The sequence below is a fragment of the Chiloscyllium plagiosum genome, chromosome 35 (genome assembly GCF_004010195.1).
Source record: "Chiloscyllium plagiosum isolate BGI_BamShark_2017 chromosome 35, ASM401019v2, whole genome shotgun sequence".
NCBI lineage: Eukaryota > Metazoa > Chordata > Chondrichthyes > Orectolobiformes > Hemiscylliidae > Chiloscyllium > Chiloscyllium plagiosum.
The window spans coordinates 41,969,127-41,995,015 of record NC_057744.1 but is presented as its reverse complement, the minus strand read 5'-3'; the positions used below and the strand labels follow the sequence as shown (position 1 = coordinate 41,995,015).

The 25,889-nt window shown below is 44.5% G+C and overlaps 1 protein-coding gene across 1 annotated transcript in view; it reads right to left on the bottom strand.

Annotated features, from left to right (window-relative positions):
- Positions 1-24,783, bottom strand: part of ctsa (cathepsin A) — a 61,221-nt gene extending 36,438 nt beyond the window's left edge. Inside the window, exons 1-7 of the mRNA XM_043676989.1 lie at positions 24,681-24,783; positions 24,114-24,277; positions 19,281-19,392; positions 13,885-13,935; positions 11,659-11,745; positions 8,064-8,219; positions 5,943-6,034 (exon numbers count right to left, since the gene is read on the bottom strand). Of these exons, the coding sequence (XP_043532924.1) occupies positions 5,943-6,034; positions 8,064-8,219; positions 11,659-11,745; positions 13,885-13,935; positions 19,281-19,392; positions 24,114-24,277 (662 nt within the window). The 5' untranslated portion in view covers positions 24,681-24,783. The remainder of the gene's footprint in view (positions 1-5,942; positions 6,035-8,063; positions 8,220-11,658; positions 11,746-13,884; positions 13,936-19,280; positions 19,393-24,113; positions 24,278-24,680) is intronic.
- Between the last annotated feature and the right edge of the window lie 1,106 nt (positions 24,784-25,889).

Below are 25,889 nucleotides of genomic sequence, written 5' to 3'. Positions count from 1 at the left end.
AGGCATACCAAACACTGCCTTCACTTTCCTATCTACCTGTAATGGTATTGCAGTTAGGATGATATTGGACAATATTGTGATAGTAGTGGACAATCTGTTTGTGTTAGAGAAGATGGGGTTGCCGTGGTCAAGCCAGATGTTGAGATATTGATGAAGAAGGATGTTACATGAGTGGTTAGGGCTGAGTTGTGAAAGGGCTTCACAAGAATGGCTTCAGTCCTCCTAGTGTTCAATTGCAGAAGGGTTTAGCTGACCCAGGACAGAATTTTAGACAAACAGTCTGACAGCATTATACCAGCAAAACGTTCAGGGGAGGTGGTGGTGAGATGGAACTGCATGCCATCAAAGCATAAGAGGAACCTGATGCCAAAGAGTAGCATGTGACTGAAATACAGGAATGGAGCAAGGATAGATTCTGAAATAAAGGTATGACAATAGAACAGAGTCATTGCTAGAAATCTTTTGCCTACAACACCAACTGCTTCCATTTCTATAACTACTTTGGAGTAAAAATGTCTCCCAAGCTTCTCAGAACATTAATGACACAAATATAACACTAAATGACATAGCGACGTTAAGGTCGATGATCAAAAGCTTTGATGTATATTTTTAAGGTTGATCGCAATCCATTGCAAATGCAGTGAGTTTTACCTCCAGGATATTTGTACCTGGCAAGGCAATACTTATGTTAGCTCCTGGAACTTTCAGACCTAGATGTGAATAAAATAGCACTGAAAGATGCAATAAATGTTTGTTACAGCTCCTGGTATCTATATATGTTATAATCACAGACATTACTGTGTTTGGATTGGTACTGAGTAATTTGGTTACAAGCTGTAGCACAATTTCCTGTGTGTTATGCTGTAAGTGTCCCCAGTAAGATGAAGACTGAGACATTTATACCATCTAATCACATACCTTGATATGGTGGTGATATTGTGAACGTATCTTTTAAATGTGTATTCCATACTAGCTGCGCGATCTAACACAACAAAGATGTGACCTGAAACGAGGAAAGCGACATGAAGAGGTTTAAGAAGGGAATTTTGGAACTTAAAGCCTTGTTAACTGAAATCACAGTTACCAATGTTGTACTGATGAAATTTTGAGGAAGAGTAAGAGGCCAGACTTTGAAGTTTAGAAGGATGCAGAGCTGGAGGAGATTATAGAAATTAGGAATGAGCAATACAATGGGATGACAGAGTGGAACGAGACAGGGGTGGGTCCACACACCTGAAAAATGGAGGACAAGACATAATAGAAGGTGGTATCATCCAGTGTCAAAAGCTTGAGTCACACCACAGAGGAATAAACATCATGATCTCAAGCCCAGAGATGTTAATTGGATGTGGGGGAATGGATCTAATAATTGGTGAATAACACTCTCAACAGCTTAAACTTTTCAAACAATTTATTCATGTTTAGTTTTAAACAGGTGTAGCTGCATGGGAACTGTGAAACTTGTGCCAAACCATTTTGGCTCTCTGCTATTAAGTTAAATATTTAATGGTCAAAAACGCTTCTATGTTGCACGAGTTTTCATAAACGTGTGATATGCACCTACATTTGTGAGATGCTGATTTTCCACTCCAGTGGCACAACTTCTCAAGACTCGTATTAGCGGACAACTTTATTTTTCATTCCTATTCAGTTTTGTTGATTTCAAGCCTTTTTTTTTTAGATTTTGTTTTAGCAAACGTTTCAGGTTGTTTTTGTAAGGAAGTTGTGTGAAAATATCTGGTTTTAGTAAACAAATTTGTTATGAACAGAATTTGCTTGTTACAGCGTTCCGTTAGGCCAGACAGAATTTTAAAGATTAATCGGATATCTTTCACCATTTGGAGGGTACGTTCACTACCCTACTTTTAAAACTATCTTTAATCTGCTTGGATGTGACCAAACAAAATCAAAAAGTTGAGTGGGGGTGGAAGATGGTGAAATTGTAGCAGATTCCTCTGACTCTGTTTTAACGTTCAAAACGAATCCAGGAAACCAGTTCCAGCCCTGATTAACAGCTAGCAAATGTTCAGTTCACAAATAAAGAAATGATCACCACCAGATTGCAAGTACTTTTGAGCAGAGACACTTATTCATATGGTGTAGTGAGTGTGGAAAGCAGTGACGAGGGCACATCAACTCTATTCTTGTTGTGTTGTTGGCAACCGCTCTACGAGAACTGACGGCTCCCAGTTCCCGGTAACACTAGAGTGAGTATAAACCAGACCCGTTGTAAGTACGAGACCTGGTTGTGGCGACGCTGCGGGGAATAAAACACTTATATTCCAGCAGACTCGCCTCTTGGCTGTTTGTTCTGTGTCAGACTACTTTCCTGCGAGCCTGGTCCTTGACCTTGAGAATTTTTTAAAACAGTTGGCTTATGAAGGGAGTTGGAATATAGAAGGTTAGAAGGTTGGGGGGGGGGGGGGGGGGAGGGAGAAGAGAACTGGTTGAAGATCCTGAGTGGCCCTGACCAGGAGAGCATGTTTTCTCAAGGGAAAGTTTGGAACGGAGGGTAACTTTAAAAATAAAGGGTCGTCCATTTAAAACCATAGATTAGGAGAATCTCTTTTCCACTTAGGTGGTCATAAGTCTTCCTGAAAAGATGGTGGAAGCAAAGTAGCATAGAAGGTAGGCCATTTGGCCGATTGAATCCAGCCTGATTCTCTATCTCAATATCATACACCTGGTCTCTCCCTGCATCCCCTCAGCTTTTAGAAATCTGTTTTTTTTAAATTCACTGACTAGGCCTTCATAGCCTTCTGTGGGACAGAATTCATTAGGTTCAACACCTCATTTCAGATATATTTCCTCATTTCAGTCCAACTCTCATCTCCTGACCCCTAGCCAAAAGGAAAAAGAACTACTGGGCAGAAGCGAGGGTCTGTGATGACAGTGGTGTGGGGGAGATGGAGATGGTGGGGGGGGGGGTGCCTTCACGAGGCTGAATGAAGGGAGAAGGATCTTCCAGACTGGTGGAAGCCAGTTGTGTGAGGGGGCAGCAAGCTGCAGGAAGGAGCTGCCAGCAAAGCTCTGCCTGTGGATCTTGGGAAGGAAGGAGAGGGGTTTGAAAGACATGGAGGAAAAACAGCTGGTTAGTGACAGGCATGGAAAGAATGGCTTGATGTTTGACAGTGAGATTGAAGTCGTGGGGGGCGCGGAGGCAGGAGGAAGCAGAGTTGACCTTCCATCTCCAAGATTAAATGCGGCATGGTGGCTCAGTGGTTAGCACTGCTGCCTCACAGCACCAGACACTCGGGTTCAGTTTCAGCCTTGGGTGACTGTATGGAGTTTGCACGTTCTCCCTGTGTCTGCATGGGATCCCTCCCAGAGTCCACAGATGTGCAGGTTAGGTAGATTGGCCATGGGAAATTGCTCATAGGGTCCAGGGATGTTTAGGCTAGGTGGATTAGCCATGGTAAATGCAGGGTTATGGGAATAGTGTGGGTCTGGTGTTATGAAGGTGTAGATGTGTACTGTACCTTCGAGAGCGAGAGCGAAACTAGCAAGGACTGATCGAAAGCAGAGTGCGCTGACCAATTTAACAATGTAGCATTTGGTTGAAACAAACAGCTGGAGTTGTGTTGCCATAAAACAAAAACAAATTCAAATCTGGCCACTTTAAATTATGCCCCAGATACCAAAATCCAATCAAATTTGAATTTTACTGTTTGGGAGGACATCAAACCAACGAAATGATCCGACATTTTGGGGTATAAAGTCGGCCATTTTGAATAGTTGGGGGAGAACTGCAAATTGCACCAAGTACAGACTCCTAGCCAACTAGCTCTCTGAGAGATAGCTGTCCGTAAGAAAAGTTGTGCAGCAGAGGACCGAAAGAAAACGACCGAGGAGAATCGACAAAGCTGGCTGGTTTTGAAAACATGATAATTTTTTTTGTAAACCTGGGGCTTTTTAAAAAAAGAATTACAAAAAAAAAAAAAATCAGACCAGTATTGTAGAATGAGAGGTAAACGATAGGTTTAAGAGAAAGGAGTTGTAAATATTTGTTGTTTTAATGTTCTCTTTTGGACTTAAAGAATAAAATTGTTACTTTTTACTTTAAATAGTGAGATCTGGGACAGTTCTTTGCGTCTCAAAAATTTAACAGATTCCGGCGGGAGGTGAGCTTCTGCGTGCTGGGGTTTAAGATGGCAGAGGGGTTTACCCCTTGTCGTAACACTGGGGGTGGGTTGCTCTTTGGAGGGTTGGAGTGCACTCAATGGGCTGAATGACCTGAGGGATTTTATGATAATTCTATGAAATAACTGCAAACATCAAATTGCAGCATATGTTAGTGACAATGTTAGGCTTGGAGCGTTGAGAATGGAGTGCAACAAGTTCCCAGTTTCCTTAGCTCCATGAAGGGTCAGCTCTGAAACATAATTGTTTCTTACATCGGTGATGGTCAAATTATTGGAGAGGATTCTGAGAGACAGTATTTATGATTTGAGGGGGCAGGTAATGCCTCACAAGCCTTATTGAATTCTTTGAAGATGTGACAAAACACACTGATTAAAAGGTAGAGAAGTGGATATGGTGTATATGGATTTTAGCAAGGTGTTTGATAAGATTCCCTGTTGTAGGCTCATTCAGAAAGTAAGGCATAGGATACAGGGTAACCCGGCGTTCTGGATACAGAATTGGCTGACCCATAGAAGACAGAAGGTAGGAGTACATGAAAAGCATTCAGCCTGGAGCTTGGTGACCAGTGGTGTTCCACAGAGCTCGGTTCTGGGACTGCTGCTCTGTGATTTTTATAAATTATTTGGATGAGGAAGGGGAAGGGTGGGTTATTAAGTTTACCGATGACAAAGGTAGGAGCAGCTGTGGATAGCGTGGAGGGCTGTTGTAGGTTGCAACGGGACGTCGACAGGAAGCAGCGCTTCGCTGAGAAGTGGCAGATGGAGTTCAACCTGGAAAAGTGTGAAGTGATTCATTTGGAAGGTTGGATTTGAATGCAGATTACAGGGTTAAAGGCAGGATTCTTGGCAGTGTGGAGGAACAAAGGAATCTTGGGATCCACGTTCCCTCAAAAGTTGCCACCCAAGTTGGTGGCAACCCAAGATTGTTAAAAAGGCATTATGGTGCGTTGGCTTTCAGGAGCAGGGAGATTGAGTTCAAGAGCTGCGAGGTTATATTGCATCTCTGTAAAGCGCTGGTTAGACCACACTTGGAATATTTTGTTCAGTTCTGGTCGCCTCATTATCAGGAGGATGTGGAAACTTTAGAGATGATGTAGAAATTTACCAGGATGCTGCCTGGAGTGGAGGTTGAGAGAGCTAGGGCTTTTCTCATTCGAGCAAAGAAGGATGAGCGGTGACTTGATAGAGGTGTACAAGATGATGAGAGGCATAGACAGAGTGGATAGCCAGAGACTTTTTCCCAGGGTGGAAATGGCCATCACAAGGGGTCATAATTTTGAGGTGATTGGAGGAAGGTTTAGTGGAGATGTCAGTGGTAGGTTTTTTTACAGAGTGTGGTGGGTGCATGGAATGCACTGCTAGCAGTGGTAGTAGAGTTAGATACATTAGGGACATTGAAGTGACTCTTGGATAGGCACTTGGGTAATAGTAAAATGTAGGGTATGTAGGTCAGTTTGATCCTTGATTAGGATAAAAGTTGGCACAACATTGAGGGTCAAAAGGCCTGTACTGTACCATTCGATGTTCTTTCTCTCTACAGATGCTGTCAGCCTGAATTTCTCCTCGGTTTCTATCCTCAATTAGATTTAACCCTGCTCTTTCTTCAGGCCTCCACCTATTAATCCCAATGCACAATAGCCCAAACCAATAGAAGGCAACATTTAAACAAGACCTGCATTTCAAATGCTGCAGGACATTTGGTAAACCTGCTCCCTCTGGTGCCCTGAACTCTCAACAGCAGCAAAACTCTCCCACACAGAGCATAGCTCAAGACTCAAAATTAGAGTTGTTCCTACTTACGTGGATCTCAACAGCCCATGGTAGAAAGCAAAGTAAACCAAAGAGTTGTCATTATATTCCCAGCTTGATAATCCATTTCCAACAGCCATTCCCTGAAAAAGCAACATTAATATTATGATGGAACAAAAGAACTGGGAGATCGGTTAGTCCCCATTCTATTCAATCATGACCAATCCTCTCTAAAACCACGTACTCACCTTTACTCGATACGCTCTGCATCCTTAACTAACATCTCAACGCCCATAGCCTCCAACGGAGAATGTTCCGAATTTCCACTGCCTTCAGGTAGGATGAAGGCTTCATACAGGGTGAACTAACTCTTTGGTTCATTCCCCTACAACAGCAAATAGTTTTTCTGCATCTCTTCTACCCAATCCTGTTAAATGCTTTGACTAGGCTACCCTGAAAACATTATCAAATCCAAGCGGATTTAGAAAGCCACTGTTCACAATTGGAGCCATGTCTGATAATCTGACCCACTAGCACATCAAACCAGGAGACAGTGAGGTTTGCAGATGCTGGAGATCAGAGTTGAGTGTGTGTTGCTGGAAAAGCACAGCAGGTCAGGCAGCATCCGAGGAGTGGGAGAATCGATATTTCGGGCTGGAGCCCTTCATCAGGACATTAAAGCACACAGGCCAGCTATTTGCATGGAATGTTGGTCTGGATGAGAGAACCAAGACAACTTCCAATCTCAGGGTTATTGGATAGTGGAGAAATACCCTGAGGGATTGAGCCCAGATTATGGTAGAATTGAGGCAGTGAGGAAATGAAATGTAGAATTTAATCAGATTTGTTCTTCAGATGAAACTACACTGAGAAAGCAGCATTGATTGCCTTTAGGATATTGTAGAGTTGTAGGGTCTTTTTCTGTGCTGTAGAACTCTTTGGCCAATTGAGTCTGTGCCAGTCAAAAACGATTCTAATTTTCTTATTATTATTCTAATTTTCCAGCACTTGGCAACACAAGTGCACATTTAAACGCTAGGAGCATTCGCCTTGTGGTGTGGGACTGGAGTCACATGTAAAACAGACCAGCTTAAGGAGCAGATTTATTCCCTGAAGGAGATTATTTCATAACAACCCAAGAGCTTGTTTCCATTCCATAAATCCACCCTCAATTTGTCATGGTAGAATTGTAATCTGGTTGCTGGTCGGATGCCAATAATTACTAAACCTCCGTACATTGTATCCTCCAGTAAAACACAATCACAATGAAGGAAAACTCTTGGAAATCACCTTCACCAGGCGGAGTCAGGATGATAATAAATTCTGGCCTGGACTCCTATGATCCCACACCATACAATTGTGGGATTTCCTCAAGTGAAACAAAGAAGACTGAATGCTTTTGATTTCAGGATGTTCCAAAGTGCTTTTGAGATGTAGTTACTTTTGTTCTCGTGCAATCCAGTGTTAAGAAAATTCACCATAGATGTTATCATCAGAATCCCTACTGTGTGGAAACAGGCCATTCGGCCCAATAAGTCCACACTGACCCTCCGAAGAGTAACCCACTCAGACCCATCCCCATACACTATTACTCTACATTTACCCCTGACTGATTGCTCAATAGCTGCGCTACTTAAACTGATGGGGCAGGAATCACAGTATAGCCAATTCAGGCAAGGACCTTCGCATTTTACAAACAACAGTCTAAATTCTTCAATCACATTAAAAACGAATGCGTGTTGAAGAAACACGCATTATAGCAGAACCGTCTGTATAGTAACTGTTGTAACGTAGGAAATAGGCAGTCCAATAATGCACAGCAAGATCCCACAAACAGCAACAAGCAGAGAGCCTGTTTTTAAATAGTGAAGTTAGTTGGAGGTAAACATTGGCTCTTGAAAACTCAAAAGGATTTTTTTTTGAAAGTGTTGAATTCTGACATTTTACCAACAAAGGATACTCCCATCAGGATGTTGACACACCCCACTTCCCCTATTCTGATTAAACAAAACCCAAACACTGCACATGGAGCCATTTACAGAGACAAAACGAGTCACTAACATGCGGCATTGACTGGGATTCCCAACCTCCCTGCAGCCCCCTCCACTATTCCTGCCCGACTTGAAACCATCTGGCATTTTCTTTATGACTTTTCATCGTGCAGCTCCCCACCTGAAAACGGATGCTGCTGTCTGTTATAACACGCTCTGCCAGTGTTGGCACGTAGATCCCTCCATAGCTCTCCCCTGTGATGTAGAAACTATTCTTGCTGTATTCAGGGAACAGACGGAAGAACTCCTTCAGAGCCAGGTAGTTATTGAATGAAACCTGAAAGAGGAGAAACATGGTGGGGAGATAGAGAGAAATACAACGTTCCATCAGTACAGATAGAGGATTCATTTGGGTCCACATTAAACATGATGTAAGGCAGAACTCAACCAGTCTTATTGTGACCCCTATCATGGGACTGCAAGACGCTGAGATCCCCCAACCCAAGGCAGGAGATGGGTAAAGGGGCCAGGAGAAACACCTGTAGGTGGTAGGGGAGGGGGGAGACACCTGTAGGCAGTGGGGGGTGGTGGTGGTGGAAGGGGGAGATGTTCGCAGGTGGTGGTTGGGAGTGGGGGCAGGGGAAAATGCCTTTCAGAGGCAGGGCATAAGGGAAGGGAATCAGTGACCTGTGACAGTGGTGAGGGGGTGAGGGTGAGTACAGTACATTTAACTGATTGGACTTTTAAAGTATGCAGCTACCTCCCATTAGTTTCTCTTGTGGACAGGTTCTGGCCTATTATGTCAGGCAATGAGGCCTCAGACATTGGTTAAAGGATGTGCAGGATTTTTAAAAACCTGGAGGTTGTGGACTGTTAGAGTTGGAGCCCCATTGCAAACAGACATCACTACATCAGAGTGTGATGATCCCAGCGAGGGTCACAACTTACAGTCTGGGAAACCTTGGTGTAAAAATAAACAGGCCCAGCATAACTGAAAATGACAGCACTTGTAAATTACCCCATGATCAACTTTGTGACTTGAATGAACATGGGAAAGATATTATTATTTATTTCTACACCAGGATAAAGGCAGCACAGTGGTTAACACTGCTGGCTCAAAGTGTCAGGGACCAGGGTTTGATTCAACCCTCAGGCGACTGTGTGGAGTTTGCACACTGGCCCTATGTCTGCGTGAGCTTTCTTTGGGTGGTTGGATTTCCTCCCGCAGTCAAAGATGTGCAGGTTAAATGGACTGGCCATGCCAAAGGTGTAGAGGGATGTGCAGGCTAGGTGGATCAGCCATGGGAAATACAGAGATCGGGGTAGGTCTCTGTGGGATGGTCTTCAGAGGGTCAGTGTGCACTCAATCTGCCAAATGTCCTGCTTCCACACTAATGCGGTTCTAGAGACAGCTGCAAAGACCGTCAATTCAAGTCCAATGGGGAATTAAGATTCCTAGTTTTAAAGTCTAATCCAATAGGCTTCATCCATTTACTCTGGACGAATTGAAGGGAAGAGATTTAGATAAAATCACAAGAACTATTGAGAGATTGTTTGAGATTGAGAGATACCAGCTTTAAAGATTGGGGACCAGGGTGAGGCAATTCAACTGTACCAGAGTGTGACTAGACTGGACATTTGATCCATGATCTCCAAGCCTTGTTTTGAACACCAGAAGGTGTTATGAAGGAATTTTCCAGGATTTATATTCCCCTATTGGTCCTGGGATTTGCTTCTTCATGGATAGGAGGGATGTGAGGGAGTAGAAGGGCAAGTGGGAGAGGTCTAGTCACATAGCCCACCTGTCGGGAGTGTGCAGCAGACTAGCTAAACAAGATAGCTTCAAACTGCAACCACGTGAAAAAGACTTTCAGGTCAGACTGCCTCTTTCCCATTCCCACCTATTGGTAGAGGTTGTAACAGGCAAAATGATGGCACCATTTCGAGTTGCCAACTGTGATGAAATCAATTCCTGGAGATTGTGTGTCATGGCCAGGCTCCAGTCAGTAGTCATAGAATCCCTATAGTTAGGGAAGAGATTTACAGAGGTTTATAAAATCAGGAGAGGCATGGATAGGTGAATATCCTAGGCCTTTTCCTAGGATCAATGTAAAAAGGACACAAGGAGTAACTTTTTCAGGCAGGGAGTGTTGCATGTATGGAACAAGCTGTCAGAGGAAGTGGTGTAGGCTGGTACAATTACAACATTTAAACAGCATCTGGATGGGTAGGAGTAGGTAGGGTTGAGAGGAATATGGGCCATATTGCTGGCCAATAGGACTAGGTCAGATTGGGATGTCTGGTTGGCGCGGATGAGTTGGACTGAAGGGCCTGTTTCCGTACTCTATGACTATGACCCATCAAATCTGTACCAATCCTCTGAAGAACATCTCACTCTATCCCATAACCTCTCATTTACTGGCTAATTCACCCAGCTTGCACATCTCTGGATACGAGGGGGCAACTTAGCATGGACATGTACATCTTTGGGTTGTGGGTGGAAACTGGAGCACCTAGAGGAAACCCACACAGACACTGGGAGAATGTACAAACTCAACAGACACAGTCACCCAAGGCTGGAATCAAACCTGAGTCCCTGCTGCTGAGAGACAGCAGCACTAACCACTGAGACGCCTAGTTTGACAGTAAATTGACAATCTTCCTCCAGCAATCAGAAAGCAAATAACTCAATTCAACTAGATTTTCTCTCTTCCCTCTGCATCGTGCCAATTTTAAAAATGTTTATGTCTGATAGAGAAGAAATGTTAAAAGAAAGCAGGCCTTTGTTTTATGATTTTTCTCTACTGTTGCACACAACAGTGCTCTGGAGATCCAGCTTCGATTCCTAGAGACCCAGGCCAATCCTGGAGGGTTGCCAACCCTAGTATAACTGAGACAGAAGTGGCAATCGAATGCACTGTGGGAGAACATGAAATTGTTAATTTTGGCAGGACGAACCAAAAAAAAACTAAACCTGACACAACACCAGGTTATAGTCCAACAGGTTTATTTGGAAGCACTAGCTTTTGGAGCGCTGCCCCTTCATCAGGTGGATGATGATGAATATTTTAAGGTAGCCTAGACCCTAACGTTTTCTTATTTAAAAGGCAGATGTGGCATGATGTGATGCAACTGAACAAACAACTTAAGCAAAACAGATTGTATTTAAACACGACAGTTGAAGACAAAAAACAAGCAGTATTTAGAATAACTCAACTATTAGAAAAGTGACCCAATACAGCAACTATTACTAATGAACTGTTCTAATACAGTAACATCCCATAAACACATCCCTTGTCAAAAAAAGGTAAATTCAAACATTCTTAGAGGCAGGAGGGAACAACGTCCAGAGAGAGATTTCAGAAAAAAGTCAGGAATTCTTTACAGAAGTTTGCCTCTCCCTGGTATCTCACATCTTGCGACTGCGAAGGCTAAAAATCAAAACTAGAATAAACCTGAACTGGGAGAGCCGGCCACACCCCTTCCATTGTTAAACTAGATATTGTGTTAGCTCCGCCTTTACGACCTCTCCAATTAAAAAAAACCCCAACGACAAAATAACCTTTTTAAAAGTGATAGCATTGTCACAGGGGTCAGAGTGTTTCCTGTACGAATCACAAGAAATTATAATGCAGACACAGCAATTAATGTGATAAATTATAACAAGGAGAACAAAATAAAAAAGGAGGGAGATTATGTTCCAGTTATACAGTTTACTCTCGCTGTCACATTCCCTCTCATCCTCCCCAACCAGCACACCCTCCCAACAGTCTTACCGCAGTATCATTGGTTTTGTACTGCTGGTCATCAGAATAGGAGAATCCAACTCCTGCTGGCGACTCAAGATACAGCACATTTGCAATCTGTGATGGAAACATGGTTCGTTATACACTGTTAAAGCAGAATAAGTAACCAAGTGAAAGGACAGACTAATGGTTGCACAGTCTACTTAGTCAGTTGACATACAGAAGAACAAGATCCTGGTTAGTGACTATGAGTCAAGAGTCATACAGCACAGAAACAGACACTGCGGTCCAACTCATCCACATCAACCAGACATCCCAATCTGAACTAGTCCCATTTGGCCTATATCCCTTTACCCTTTAGGTTTACTCTTCCTATTTATGTGCCCATCCAGATGGAATTGGAATTGTACAGACTCCACCACTTCCACTGGTAACTCACTCCATACATGTACCACATTCTGCATGAAAAAGTTGACCTTCAGGTCCTTTTAATATCTTTTCCCTCTCACCTTAAAACCTATGCCCTCTAATACTGGACTCCAAGTCTAGGAAAAGGCCTATGATGTTCACCATATCCATGCCCTTCATGATTTTATAAACCTCTTAGCTCAGCCCTCAGTCTCCAATGCTCCAGGGAAAACAAAAACAGCCTATTCAGCCTCTCCCTTTAGGTCAAACCCTCCAGTCCAATCAACATCCTTGTAAATTTTTTTCTGAATCTTGTCAAGTTTTACAACATCCTTCCTTATAGGAGAATGACCAGAATTGTATGCAGTATTCCAAAAGTTGCCTTACCAATGTCTTCTGCAGCCACATGATATCCTAACTCCTATCCCCAATGTTGTGACTAATGAAGGTAAGAGCTGAAAATGTGTTGCTGGAAAAGCGCAGGTCAGGCAGCATCCAAGGAACAGGAGAATCGACATTTCGGGCAGGAGCCCTTCTTCAGGAATTGTAGAGGAAGACAGCTTCAAGGAAGGCATCCTTGCAAGAGGATTCGCAGTAGGTTAAAATCCTCTAGGAGAAAGTGAGGACTGCAGATGCTGGAGATCAGAGCTGAAAATGTGTTGCTGGAAAAGCGCAGGGCAGGCAGCATCCAAGGAGCAGGAGAATCGACGTTTCGTGCATGAGCCCTTCTTCAGGAATTTAATGAAGGTAAGCATGGCAAACACCTTCTTCACCACTACCTACCTGAGACTCCACTTTCAAGGAACTATGCACCTTACTGCCCCTATACTCTTCTACAGATTCACCCAATCCTAACTGTTTATAGCTGACATAAGCCTCTTCCTTTTTTGTTGACCAGAGCCTCAATTTCTCTCATCATCTAGCATTCCCTACACCTACCAGGCTTTCCATTCACCTTAACAGGGTGATAGTATCTTGGAACTCATTATCTCATTCTTAAAGGCCTCCCACTTTCCAACCATCCCTGTGAACAGCCTCACCCAATCAAGGTGCTGTCTAATACCATCAAAATTGGCCTTTCTCCCATTTAGAAAATCCGCATGTTTCTAAGTGCCCCAGTCAGAAAATTCTCTTTTCCAATTTCCACTGGATAGAATTCATATGTCAGTCAATGGGTAAACCAATAGTTACTAGAGTTTAGTGTGGGAAAGCAGGAAATTCTCTCCTCTGGATCTAAGGTAAGTCAATCTGAGCACTTTATAAACAAAGTATCAGAGAGCAAGGTTATGGGAAGGCAAATTGATTTTAGTGTCCAAATATCATTGAAAATGAATAAATATGAACCAAAACTAATCAAAGATTTCTCTGTCATTGAATCCAATCCTCTTGAAATAAAAGCCAAAGCAGCAGAAATTGTGCTTAATTTGCCTTGTACAGATTGTGTCTAGAAATATAATGTTCAGATTTGGACACAGCTCCTCAGATATTTCACTGAGAAGGGGATTATCCACAAATACATCGAAACTCAGTGGTGGAGTTTCTATGTTTCTTTACAGAAAGAGATAAATTTCTAGTTGCTAATAATAGCAAGGAATATAGGGATAGTGAGGCAACAGATCGTTGAGGTACATGGTCAGACGTGATCCAGCTGGAGGGACCTTAATGACCTTCTCCAGCTCCTCAGTGATACTGGGGCCAAAGGGATGAAGTTATATGGATATCTTGCAGAAAATTTCCTCATTCCTTTGCGTTTCAGGGGAGAAGCAGAAGAGAGAGAGACAAAAGCTCATTAAAAACCAATTAAAGGACAGCCAAAAAAAACCACTTGCAATGGAAAAGAATACATACCAGATTCCAGGAATAAGGATTATATTGAAGTGTCTTCCCATCTGGTTGGATCTACAAAGTAAACAATATTGAATCAGTTTATTCAGTACTGAGGGCAATAGTGGGATTGAGCAGTGGTTTGCCAATATTAGCTGAAAGATATCTTTTCAAATGGATCCATCGTCTTGGAGACCCAGTTACATGTTAAACACCTGGCACATTTACATAAAGATCACCAGTATCCTGTTAGAGGAACTTGCAATGTCATTGTGTCAGGGTACAGAAAACATCAATGCGATCAATGAGGTGAAAACCTTTTCCTTTCCTCAGTTGGAAAGTTGAGCAGCTTAACAGGCCTGCTCTTTTAAAACAAAAAAAGAGAGCACGCTGGAGAAACTCGCTCAGCAGGGTTTGGGCAACGTCTGCAGAGGGAAAGATGTCAAAGGTTTGTGAATCTTTGGGGACAACAAATGCTCCATGGTTGAGTATATTCTAGGTGAAGAATTTCTAATCTCTCAGTCAATAAAGAAAGGGGACCCAAGACAGATCATGCTCCTGTTTCATAGAATCATAAAGTCACAGATGTACAGCACAGAAATGGACCCTTCGGTCTAACCTGTCCATGCTGACCAGATATCCCAACTCAATCTAGTCCCACCTCACAGCACCCGGCCCACATCCCTCCAAACCCTTCCTAATCATATACCCATCCAAATACCTTTTAAATGTTGCCAGCCTCCACCACTTCCTCTGGTAACTCATTCCATACACATACCACCCTGTGTGTGAAAACGTTGCCCTTTAGGTCTCTTTATATCTTTCCCCTCTCACCCTAAACCTATACCCTCTAGTTCTGGACTCCCCGACCCCAGGGAAAGGACTGTCTATTTATCCTATCCATTTTCTCTCTATATTTGGGACTTTGCACAGGTCAGTATTGCTTGAACTCCACCCTAAACCATTCCAGTGCACCCATCGCTAAGTTAGATTCAGAAATATACAGCACAGAAACAGACCCTTGGGTCCAACTTGTCCATGCCGACCAGATATCCCAAACTAATCCCGTTCCATTTGCCAGCACCCAGCCCTTATCCCTCCAAACCCTTCCTATTCATATATATCCATCCAGATGCCTTTTATATGCTGTAATTATACTAGCCTCCACCACTTCCTCTGGCAGCTCATTCCATACACTGCAGTACCACCCACTGCATGAAAAAACTTGCCCCTTAGGTCCCTTTTAAAATGTTTCCCCCTCAGCCTAAACCTAAGCTCTGTAGTTCTGGACTCCCCCATCCCGGGGAAAAGACTGGTCTATTTATCTTATCCATGTCTCTCAGCCTCCCGATGCTCCAGGGAAAACAGCCCCAGCCTGTGCAGCCTCTCCCTACAGCTCAAATCCTCCAACGCTTGGCAACATCTAAATCATTTAAGTAAGTGACAAAGAGTAGTGGACCCAGCACCGATCCTTGTGGCACTCCACTGGTCACAGGCCTCCAGTCTTCCACCACCACCCTCTGTCTTCTACCTTTGAGCCAGTTCTGTATCCAAATGGCTAGTTCATCCTTTTACCATGAGATCTAACCTTGCTAATCAGTCTCCCATGGGGAACCTTGTCGAACGCCTTACTGAAGTCCATATAGATCACATCTACTGCTCTGCCCTCATTAATCTTCTTTGTTACTTCTTCAAAAAACTCAATCAAGTTTGTGAGACATGATTTCCCATGCACAAAGCCATGCTGACTATTCCTAATCAGTCCTTGCCTTTCCAAATACATGTACATCCTGTCCCTCAGGATTCCCTCCAACAACTTGCCCACCACCGACGTCAGGCTCAATGGTCTATAGTTCCCCAGTTTGTCCTTACCACCCTTCTTAAACAGTGGCACCACGTTTGCCAACCTCCAGTCTTCCGGCACCTCACCTGTGACTATCGATGATACAAATATCTCAGCAAGAGGCCCAGCAATCACAGAGTTCTAGGCTACACCTGATCAGGTCCTGGGGATTTATCCACCTTTAACCGTTTCAAGACATCCAGCACTTCCTCCTCTGTAATCTGGACATTTTGGAAGGTGTCACCATCTATTTCCCTACAGTCTATATCTTCCATATCCTTTTCCACAGTAAATACAGATGCAAAATACTCATTTAGTACCTCCCCCATTTTCTGTGGCTCCACACAAAGGCCAACCTGCTGATCTTTGAGGGGTAAAAACAATGACTACAGATGCTGGAAACCAGATTCTGGATTAGAGGTGCTGGAAAAGCACAGCAGTTCAGGCAGCATCCGAGGAGCAGTAAAATCGATGTTTCGGGCAAAAGCTCTTCATCAGGAATCAGGATCTTTGAGGGGGCCTATTCTCTCCCTAGTTACCCTTTTGTCCTTAATGTATTTGTAAAAACCCTTTGGATTCTCCTTAACTCTATTTGCCAAAGCTATCTCATGTCCCGTTTTTGCCCTCCTGATTTACCTCGAGTATACTCTTACTGTCCTTATACTCTAAAGGATTTAGATGATTTATCCTTTCTATACCTTATATGCTTCCTTCTTTTTCTTAACCAAGACCTCAATTTCTTTAATCATCCAGCATTCCCTATACCTACCAGCCTTTCCTTTCACCCTAACAGGAATATACTTTCTCTGGATTCTCGTTATCTCATTCCTGAAGGCTTCCCATTTTCCAGCCGTCCCTTTACCTGTGAACATTCTTCCCCCAATCGGCTTTTGAAAATTCTTGCCTAATACCGTCAAAGTTAGCCTTCCTCCAATGTGGAACTTCACGCATTTAGATCCATTTTCTCTCTATATCTGGGACTTTGCACAGGTCAGTGTTGCTTGAAGTCCACCCTAAACCATTCCAGTGCACCCATCGCTAAGTTAGAGTCAGAGATATACAGCACAGAAATAGACCCTTGGGTCCAACTTGTCCATGCCGACCAGATATCCCAAACTCCCCCATGTAGCTCCAATCCTGGCAACATCCTTGTAAATCTTTTATGAACAGTTTCAAGTTTCACAACATCCTTCCAAAAGGAGGGAGACCAGAACCACACACAATGTTCCAAAAGTGGCCTAACCAATGTCCTGTACAGCCAGAGCATGACTGCCCAACTCCTATATTCAGTGCACTGTCAAATAATGGAAAGCATAAAAACAAAAATCATCACCTTCAATATCCTATCTACTTGTGATTGTACATTGAAGGAACGATGAACCTGCACTCCAAGGTCTCTTTGTTCAGCAACACTCCCCAGGATCTTACCATTGTGTACAAGTGCATCCCTGATTTACCTTTCCAAAATGCAGTACCTCACATTTATCTAAATTAAACTTCATTCAACATTCCTCGGCCCATTGGATCATCCGATCAAGATCCTGTTGTACTCCGAGGTAACCTTCTTCCCTCTCCACTACAGTCCAATTTTGGTGTCATCTGCAAACTTGCTAACTATCCCTATGTTCACATCCAAATCATCTACATAAATGAAGAAAAGCAGTGGACCCAGGATCGATCATTGTGGCACACGCTGGTCACAGGCCTCCAGTCTGAAAGGCAACTCTCCCTTCATCAGCCTCTTGTCTTCTACCTTCGAGCCAGTTCTGCATCCAAATGGCTAGCTCTCCCTGTATTCCATGCGATCTAACCTTGCTAACCAGTCTACCATGATGAACCTTGTCAAACATCTGACTGAAGTCCATATAGATCACATCCACCACCATGCCCTCATCAATCCTTTTGTTACTTCACCAAAAACATTCAAATTAGATTAGATTAGATTCCCTACAGTGTGGAAACAGGCCCTTCAGCCCAACAAGTCCACACTGACCCTCCGAAGAACAACCCACTCAGGCCCATTCCCCTACATTTACCCCGACTAATGCATCTACCTCTGCGGGCAATTTAGCATGGCCAATTCACCTGACCTGCACATGTTAGGACTGTGGGAGGAAACCGGAGCACCCGGTGGAAACCCACGCAGACACGGGGAGAATGTGCAAACTCCACACAGACAGTTGCCCAAGGCGGGAATTGAACCTGGGTCACTGGCGCTGAGGCAGCAGTGCTAACCACTGAGCCACCGTGTCGCCCCTAAGTGAGGCATGATTTTCCATGCACAAAGCCATGTTGACTATCCCTAATCGGTCCTTGCCCTTCCATATACATGTAAATCCTGTCCCTCAGGATTCCCTCCAAAAACCTACACATCACCGATGTCAGGCTCACTGGTTTATAGTTCCCTGGCTTTTTGTTACCACCACGTTAGCTCAATAGTCTGACTTCCTCTATCTCCACTGAGGCAATAGTCCTTGACGGTTCTTCACCTCAGACAACATCACAGTTACATCAGATCATTATGTAGGATTAGGCCAGTCAGCCTACTCCGTCGTTTAATACGATCATGATTGGTCATTTCTGACTCAATTCTGCTTTCCTGCCCACTCTCCATTAGCCTTCAATCCATTAATAAATCTATCTCCTCCTTACTGTTACCCAATGTCTTACTTCCTGCTGCCACAGGAAAACAGTCAACATAATCAAAGACCCTCCCAGCCCTTTTACACTCACTTCCATTGGGCAGAAAGTTTGAAAACATACCAACAGGTTCAAGAGCAGCTCGCTGTTATGAGACTTATGAACAGTTCTCTCATATTAGAGTTGACCTTTCTCTGCAGCTTTAACACTATATTCTGCATTCTGTTCTATTACCCTGATGTGCTAATGTAAGGTATGATTTGCCTGGATAGCACGCAAAACAATACTTTTCATTGTATCTTGGTACATGTGACAATAATAAATCAAATCCAATCAAGTCCCAGCATCCACTGCACACTCTAGCAGCGAATCCCACAGATTTACAACCCTTTGAAGGAAGTAATTTCTCATTTGTGTTTTAGGATAAGGGGTAGCAGATTTTAAACAATGCCCTCATTCTAGATTGCCCCCAAATGAGGAAACAACCTATGTCGACTCTATCAACCCCCTTTATGATCTTCCATCCCTCAATGAGATCTCCTCTCATTCTTCTAAACTCCACAAAGTGTCGGCCTATCCGTTCAATCTCTCTTCATAAAATAAACCCCTCACCTCTGGAACCAGTCTATGAACCTTTGGTTGGGTTCCATGATTGTTCTGCTGCTGACCTAGTGAGGCTTCAAGAACCTAGCTGATGCTTATCCCATTAACTCCATCTCCCAAACTTCCCTGAGATTGCAGTTTGGAGACAAATTGGAAATTTGCCAGATGTAACCAGCCCGGCACAGACGAGGGAAATCCACTGACCGACACGAGCTCATTGAGGGTTAACATCTACCTGATCAGCTCATCCCACAGGTTTCGCAGCAGAATCCCAAACTCTTCCCAAATCCATGAATCTTCCATTGGCCCAGCCCCCAGGTCTCTGTTTGCTTACCAAGAAGGGCCCATGTTCATTTAGAAGCCCATCCAAGGAGCTGCAGCCAGGTCCTCCATTCAGCCACAGGACAACAGGATCACTTTCAGGATGGCCCTGAGACTCCACAAACCTGCAGGACAAGAGCCAGTAAATATTCAGCACAAAGAGACTGGATCACGACACACAACGCAATGGGCTGACAGAAAGGAAAGGCTGAGCCCGGAGTGGGTGAGAGTGGAGCTGGTCCTGAACCGAGTGAGGGAGCAAGGCAAGTTAAATGCAATTTTATTTAGTAAACTCTCCAAATTAAAGTTAGATCGAGTACTTTATATTTTTACGATGAGGATACCATTGTATTTTTTTTTCCAAATAACAAAGCTTATGACATTAACCAACCTTAAAATGAATAAGATTAGTTAGGGACAGCAGTGTAGCTTCTGTCCTGTAACAGCAGATCAGGGGACTTTGTGGAAAAGCACCGAAATCCTGGATGACAATTTCAGCAGGAAGTATCCATGTCACAAACATCAGCTCAGAGCTGTTGTGCTGGAATCCAAAGCGCAGATGTTGTGGACCATCAGGAAGAGTCTTCCCCGGATACCTGTGTTCCAATAATAGGGTTCACAGGGGTCCAGTGTGCTTCGTGTGGTGAGAGAAGTGTCAGACCAATGGGGGATATTGAGACTTATTGGGTGGAAAAACAAACTTATGGAGTTTATACAGACTCTCAGACAGACAGATGAGAAAGAAAGAAAGCACAGTAAATTTGCAAATGATATTAAAGTCAGTGGAGTTGTGGACAGTGCAGAAGGATGTTGTAGGTTACAGACCAACATTGATAAGCTGCAGAACTGGGCCAAGAGGTGGCAAATGGAGTTTAATGCGGAAAAGTATGAGGTGATTCACTTTGGAAGGAGTAACAGGAATGCAGCGTATTGGGTAAATGGTAGCGTTTTGTGCAGTCCTTGCATGGGATTAACAAGAAGACAGCTGATGATCTGCATCCATGAACACCAACTAGCCACGAAACGACACGACCAGCTATCCTTAGTAGCCACACATGCAGATGACATGCAACATGAGTTTGACTGGGACAACACTAATATTATAGGACAAGCCAAACAGAACAGCCAGGGAATTCCTAGAGGCATGGCACTCATCCACAGATTCTATCGACAAACACATCAACCTGGACCCAATGTACTGGTCACTGCAGCGGACAGCTGGAACTGACAACCGGAAGCGGCAGATTCAAACCACTATAAATGCCGGAGGAAACAACACAGAAGCGCTTCACAGGAGGCTCCCAAGCACTGAGGGTGTCACCTAGACAGGGGATGAAACATCGGCAACACAAATTCCCAGCTCGGCGAACAAGACCACAACAACGAGCACCAAGCTACAAATCTTCTCACAGACTTTGAATATAGGACAGATGTCAGGGGTAGGTTCTTTACTCGGAGTAGTAGGGGCGTGGAACGCACTGCCTACAACAGTTGTAGACTGGCCAATTTTAAGGGCATTTAAATGATCATTGGATAGACATATGGACGAGAATGGAATAGTGGAGGTTAGATGGGCTTCAGATTTATTTCACAGGTCAGCGCAGAGGGCCTGTACTGCGCTGTAATGTTCTGTTCTATGTCCTTTCAGTTTAGGATATCTGGTCAGCACAGACAAATTGGACTGAAGGGTCTGTTTCTGTGCTGTATAACTACAACTATTTATCCAAAAAACGATGTGCAGCTGTCTGGCCTGCAGTTCCCCAGTCTTCTATCTCCTTCTGTTTTGAGTAGCTGTATTACATTACTAACTTCATTACTGTGTGGCCATTACAAAAATATATGCAATTTTGTTAAATAACTTTTGTCATTTGCATAAATGATTTGGACGGGAGCATAAGAGGTACAGTTAGTAAGTGTGCAGATGACACCAAAATTGGAGGTGTAGTGGTCAGTGAAGAGGGTTACCTCAGATTCCAATCGGATCTGGACCAGATGGGCCAATGGGCTGAGGAGTGGCAGATGGAGTTTAATTCAGATAAATGCGAGCTACTGCATTTTGGGAAAGCAAATCTTAGCAGGACTTATACACTTAATGGTAAGGTCCTAGGGAGTGTTTCTGAACAAAGAGACCTTGTTCATAGCTCCTTGAAAGTGGAGTCGCAGGTAGATAGGATAGTGGAGAAGGCATGTGGTATGCTTTCCTTTATTGGTCAGAGTATTGAGTACAGGAGTTGGGAGGTCATGTTGTGGCTGTACAGGACAGTGGTTAGGCCACTGTTGGAATATTGTGTGCAATTCTGGTCTCCTTCCTATCGGAAAGATGTTGTGAAACTTGAAAGTGTTCAGAAAAGATTTACAAGGATGTTGCCAGGGTTGGAGGATTTGAGCTACAGGAAGAGGCTGAATAGGCAGGGGCTGTTTTCCCTGGAGCGTTGGAGGCTGAGGGGTGACCTTATAGAGGTTTATAAAATTATGAGGGGCATGGATAGGATAAATAGACAAAGTCTTTTCACTGGGGTCAGGGAGTCCAGAACTAAAGGGCATAGGTTTAGGGTGAGAGGGGAAAGATATAAAAGAGACCCAAGGGGCAACTTTTCCATGCAGAGGGTGGTACGTGTATGGAAGGAGCTGCCAGAGGATGTGGTGGAGGATGGTACAACTGCAACATTTAAGAGGCATTTGGATGGGTATATGAATAGGAAGGGTTTGGAGGGATATGGGCCGGGTGCTGGCAGGTGGGACTAGATTGGGTTGGGATATCTGGTCGGCATGGACAGGTTGGACCGAAGGGTCTGTTTCCATGCTGCATGACTCTCTATGACTCTAACAGCCAGCATCCCATATCTCTGTAGCTGTCTCTTAGACCTAAGAATGTGGATCATCGGGTCCTGGGAATTTGCCAGATTTTAGACCCTCTTTCCCTGCTGGTATTAATTAACCACAATTCCCTCATTCACCTGGTTTACCCTTCATATCTGGTATGTAAATTCAAATAGAACAGTACAGCACAATACAGGCCCTTCAGTCCACAATGTTGTGCCAAGCGATTATCTTAATTTAAGATCAACCTAACCTACACACCCCTGAATTTACTGCCATCCATGTGCTTGTCCAGTCGCTTAAACGTCCCTAATGGCTCTGACTCTACTAGTACTGGCAGTACATTCCATGCACCCACCACTCTCTACATAAAGAACCTATCTCTGATCTCCCTATACCTTCCTCCAATCACCTTAAAATTATGACCCCTTGTGACAGCCATTTCTGACCTGCAGAAAAGTCTCTAGCTATCTACTCTCTCTATGCCTTTCATTACCTTGTATACCTCCACCAAATCACCTCCCTTCCTCCTTCTCTCCAGTTTGGAAAGCCCTTCCTCAATCAACCTCTCTTCACAAGACAAGCCCTCTAAGCCAGGCAGCATCTTGGTAAATCTTTGCTGCACCCTCTCTAATCCCTCCTATGAGGCAGCTAGAACAGGACACAATATTCCAAGTGTGGTTTTACCGAGCTGCAGCAAAACCGCACGGCTCTTAAAACACAATCCCGTGTTAATGAAAGCCAAAAACACCATATGCTTTCTTAACAACCTTATCAACTTGAGTGGCAACTTTGAGGGATCTGTGTGTGTGTGGACCTCAAGATCCCACTGTTTCTCCACACTGCTAAGAATCCTGTCTTTAACCCAGTATTCAGCATTCAAATTCGACCTTCTAAAAATGTATCACTTCACATTTATCCAGGTTGAACTCTGTCTGCTGCTTCTCAGCCCAGCTCTGCATCCTGTCGATGTCTTGTTGTAGCCTGCAACAGCCCTTTCCACTATCTACAACACCACCAACCTTTGAGTCATCAGCAAACGTACTAACTCACCCTTCCACTTCCTCATCCAAGTCATTTATAAAAACTACAAAGAGCAGAGGCCCAAGAACAGATCCCTGTGGGACACCACTGGTCACCGACCTCCAGGCAGAAATCTTTCCATCCACTGCCACTCGCTGTCTTCTTTCGGATAGCCAATTCTGTATCCAGTCAGACAAATGTCCCTGTATCCCATACCTCCTAACTTTCTGAATGAGCCTACTGTGGGGAACCTTATTAAATGCTTTACTGAAATCCATATACACCACATCCACTGTTTGACCTTCGACAGCTTGTCTCGTCTCATCCTCAAAAAAACTCAATAAGGCTTATGAGGCATGACCTGCCCCTCACAAAAAGTATGCTGACTATCTTTAATCAAACTGTTTTTTTACAAATGGTCATAAATCATCTCTCTCAGAATCCTTTCCAGTGCCAAGACTGACTGGTCTGTAATTCCCAGGGGTTTCCCTATTCCCTTTCTTCAACAGAGGAAAAACATTCACATTCCTCCAATCATCCGGTACTACTCCCATGGAGCGTGAAGATCATCGCCAGAGGTGCAGCAATCTCATTCCTCACTTCCCATAGTAACCTTTGGATATATCTGGTCCAGCCCTGGGGACTAGTCTATCTTGATGCTTCCCAGAATTTCCAGCACATCCACTTCCTTAATATCAATCTGTTGAAGCCTATTAACCTGCTCCACAGTGTTCTCACTATCAACAACTGAATCCTCTAGCACGCAGACAGACAGAACACTTGTTCAATATCCATCAATTCTTTATTCCCCATGATAATTTATCCTGTCTCCACTTCTAAAAGGACCAATATTTGCCTGATCTACAATGAGGTACTGAAACTGCTGCAGCGCAGCCTGCTATCTGTAAACAGGGCAGCCACCCCACACTGGTGAAGGAGGAAGTGGATACAAAAATATACAGCTCAACAAATGCCACTAGCAGTTAGAAAGTGAATCACTGACCAGTAATGGAGGTGTATGTTTTCAGATACATTCAGGTATCCAGAGTACTGTCTAAAGCTGGGTTGCTTGGCCAGTCCTGGTAGGTAGTTGATCTCATCCTTGGCTGGGGCAGATTCAGTAAGAAAGATTTCCAGCAGCACAGCTAACAGCCCAAGCCAAACCATCTGTGTGAAAGAAAACCAACAGAGCTTTTGTTTTAAATAAAATCACTGAGTTACACAGCCCTTATTTTCTCCTGGCTCCACAGATATCCCGCAGCTCAGAGTTCACTGCCAGGACAACCAGCACAACTCCCACTCAGAACCTGGGCCGATCGGCCTCCGACAGTTCTGGGATACGGGAGAGTAGACAGGCCCTCAGAAAGACACCGGGAATGTCGGTGTGGGCTCAGCGCCCAGGTCCCTGGAGTGGGAGGTGGGGTTGGGAAGCGGAGCCGTGTTCCCCACGGGGCCACAGATCCTGCTGCCGAAGAAGCCGAGGAGCAGGAGGCAGCCCGTGCCCGTGCCCGTGCCCGTGCCCGTGCCCGTGCCCGCGCCCGCGCCCGCGGTCCCCTGGGCCAGGCATCACCTGTAGACAGTGCCCGGGACACACAGGGAACTCTCCCCCACACTCAGGGCGCTGCCGGGACTCCGGTCATGTGGCCGCTGGTCACGTGACTCCGCGCTGCGGCAAGGCGGTCACATGACTCGGTGGGAATTGCTACATAGAAGGAAGTGTCAATATTTGCACTGAGTGGCCAGCGTTCGCCCTGTCTCCAACACGTTGCTTTCTCCCCAGTGACCTGTACTGATCTCTGGGTGCAGAATGCAGCCTCTGCCCCACGCTGTTGTCAGTAACTGTTCTTCCTCACTGCAATTTACATCTGCTCTCCAGCTCATGTACACTTGTATATGTGACCAGTCGTTATTCCCAATTCCACTATCTGTTTCCTTCTCAAATGAGACCAGCTTTCAGGTGTCACAGGGACAGGGCATTTCTTTCGCAGTCATCCTTGGCTGTGTGCCAGTGCAGCTATTTGAGCCACAAAGTTGGGGGGTTCAACTCCCATTCGAGCACCGATTGCAGGCGGGAACTCCAGTGCAGGACGAAAGGAGCATTACACTGCTAAAAATGCTGGCTTTTGCACAAGACATTGAAATGAGTTTCCGTCTGCCCTCACAATGTGTTAAGTTCACTAAAAGTCACTATTTCGAAGACTGCATCGGCACCTCCTCATGCTCCCACGAGGAGGTTGAACAGTTCATCAACTTTACCAACACCTTCCACCCGACCTCAAATTCACCTGGACCATCTCGGACACCTCCCTCCCCTTCCTTGACCTCTCAATCACTATCTCCGACGACCAACTAACCATAGACATATACTACAAACCCACCGACTCCCACAGCTACCTAGACTACATCTCCTCCCACTCTATCTCCTGTAACAAATCCATCCCTTATTCCAATTCCTCCACCTCTGCCGCATCTGTTCCCAGGATGATTAATTCCACATCAGAAAGTCCTAGCTGGCCTCCTTCCATGATCACAACTTCCCACGCGATGCCCCCCAGCGCATCTCCTCCATTTCACGTACCACCACCCTTGAACTGAACTCCACCCCTCTCAATGCAACAAGGACAGAACCCTCCTGGTCCTCATCTTTCACCCCACCAACCTCCATTGCATCATCCTCTGCCACTTCTGCCACCTCCAAACAGACCCCACCACCAAAGATATATTTCTCTCCCTACCCCTATCAGCGTTCTGGAGAGACCATTCCCTCTGTGACTCCCTC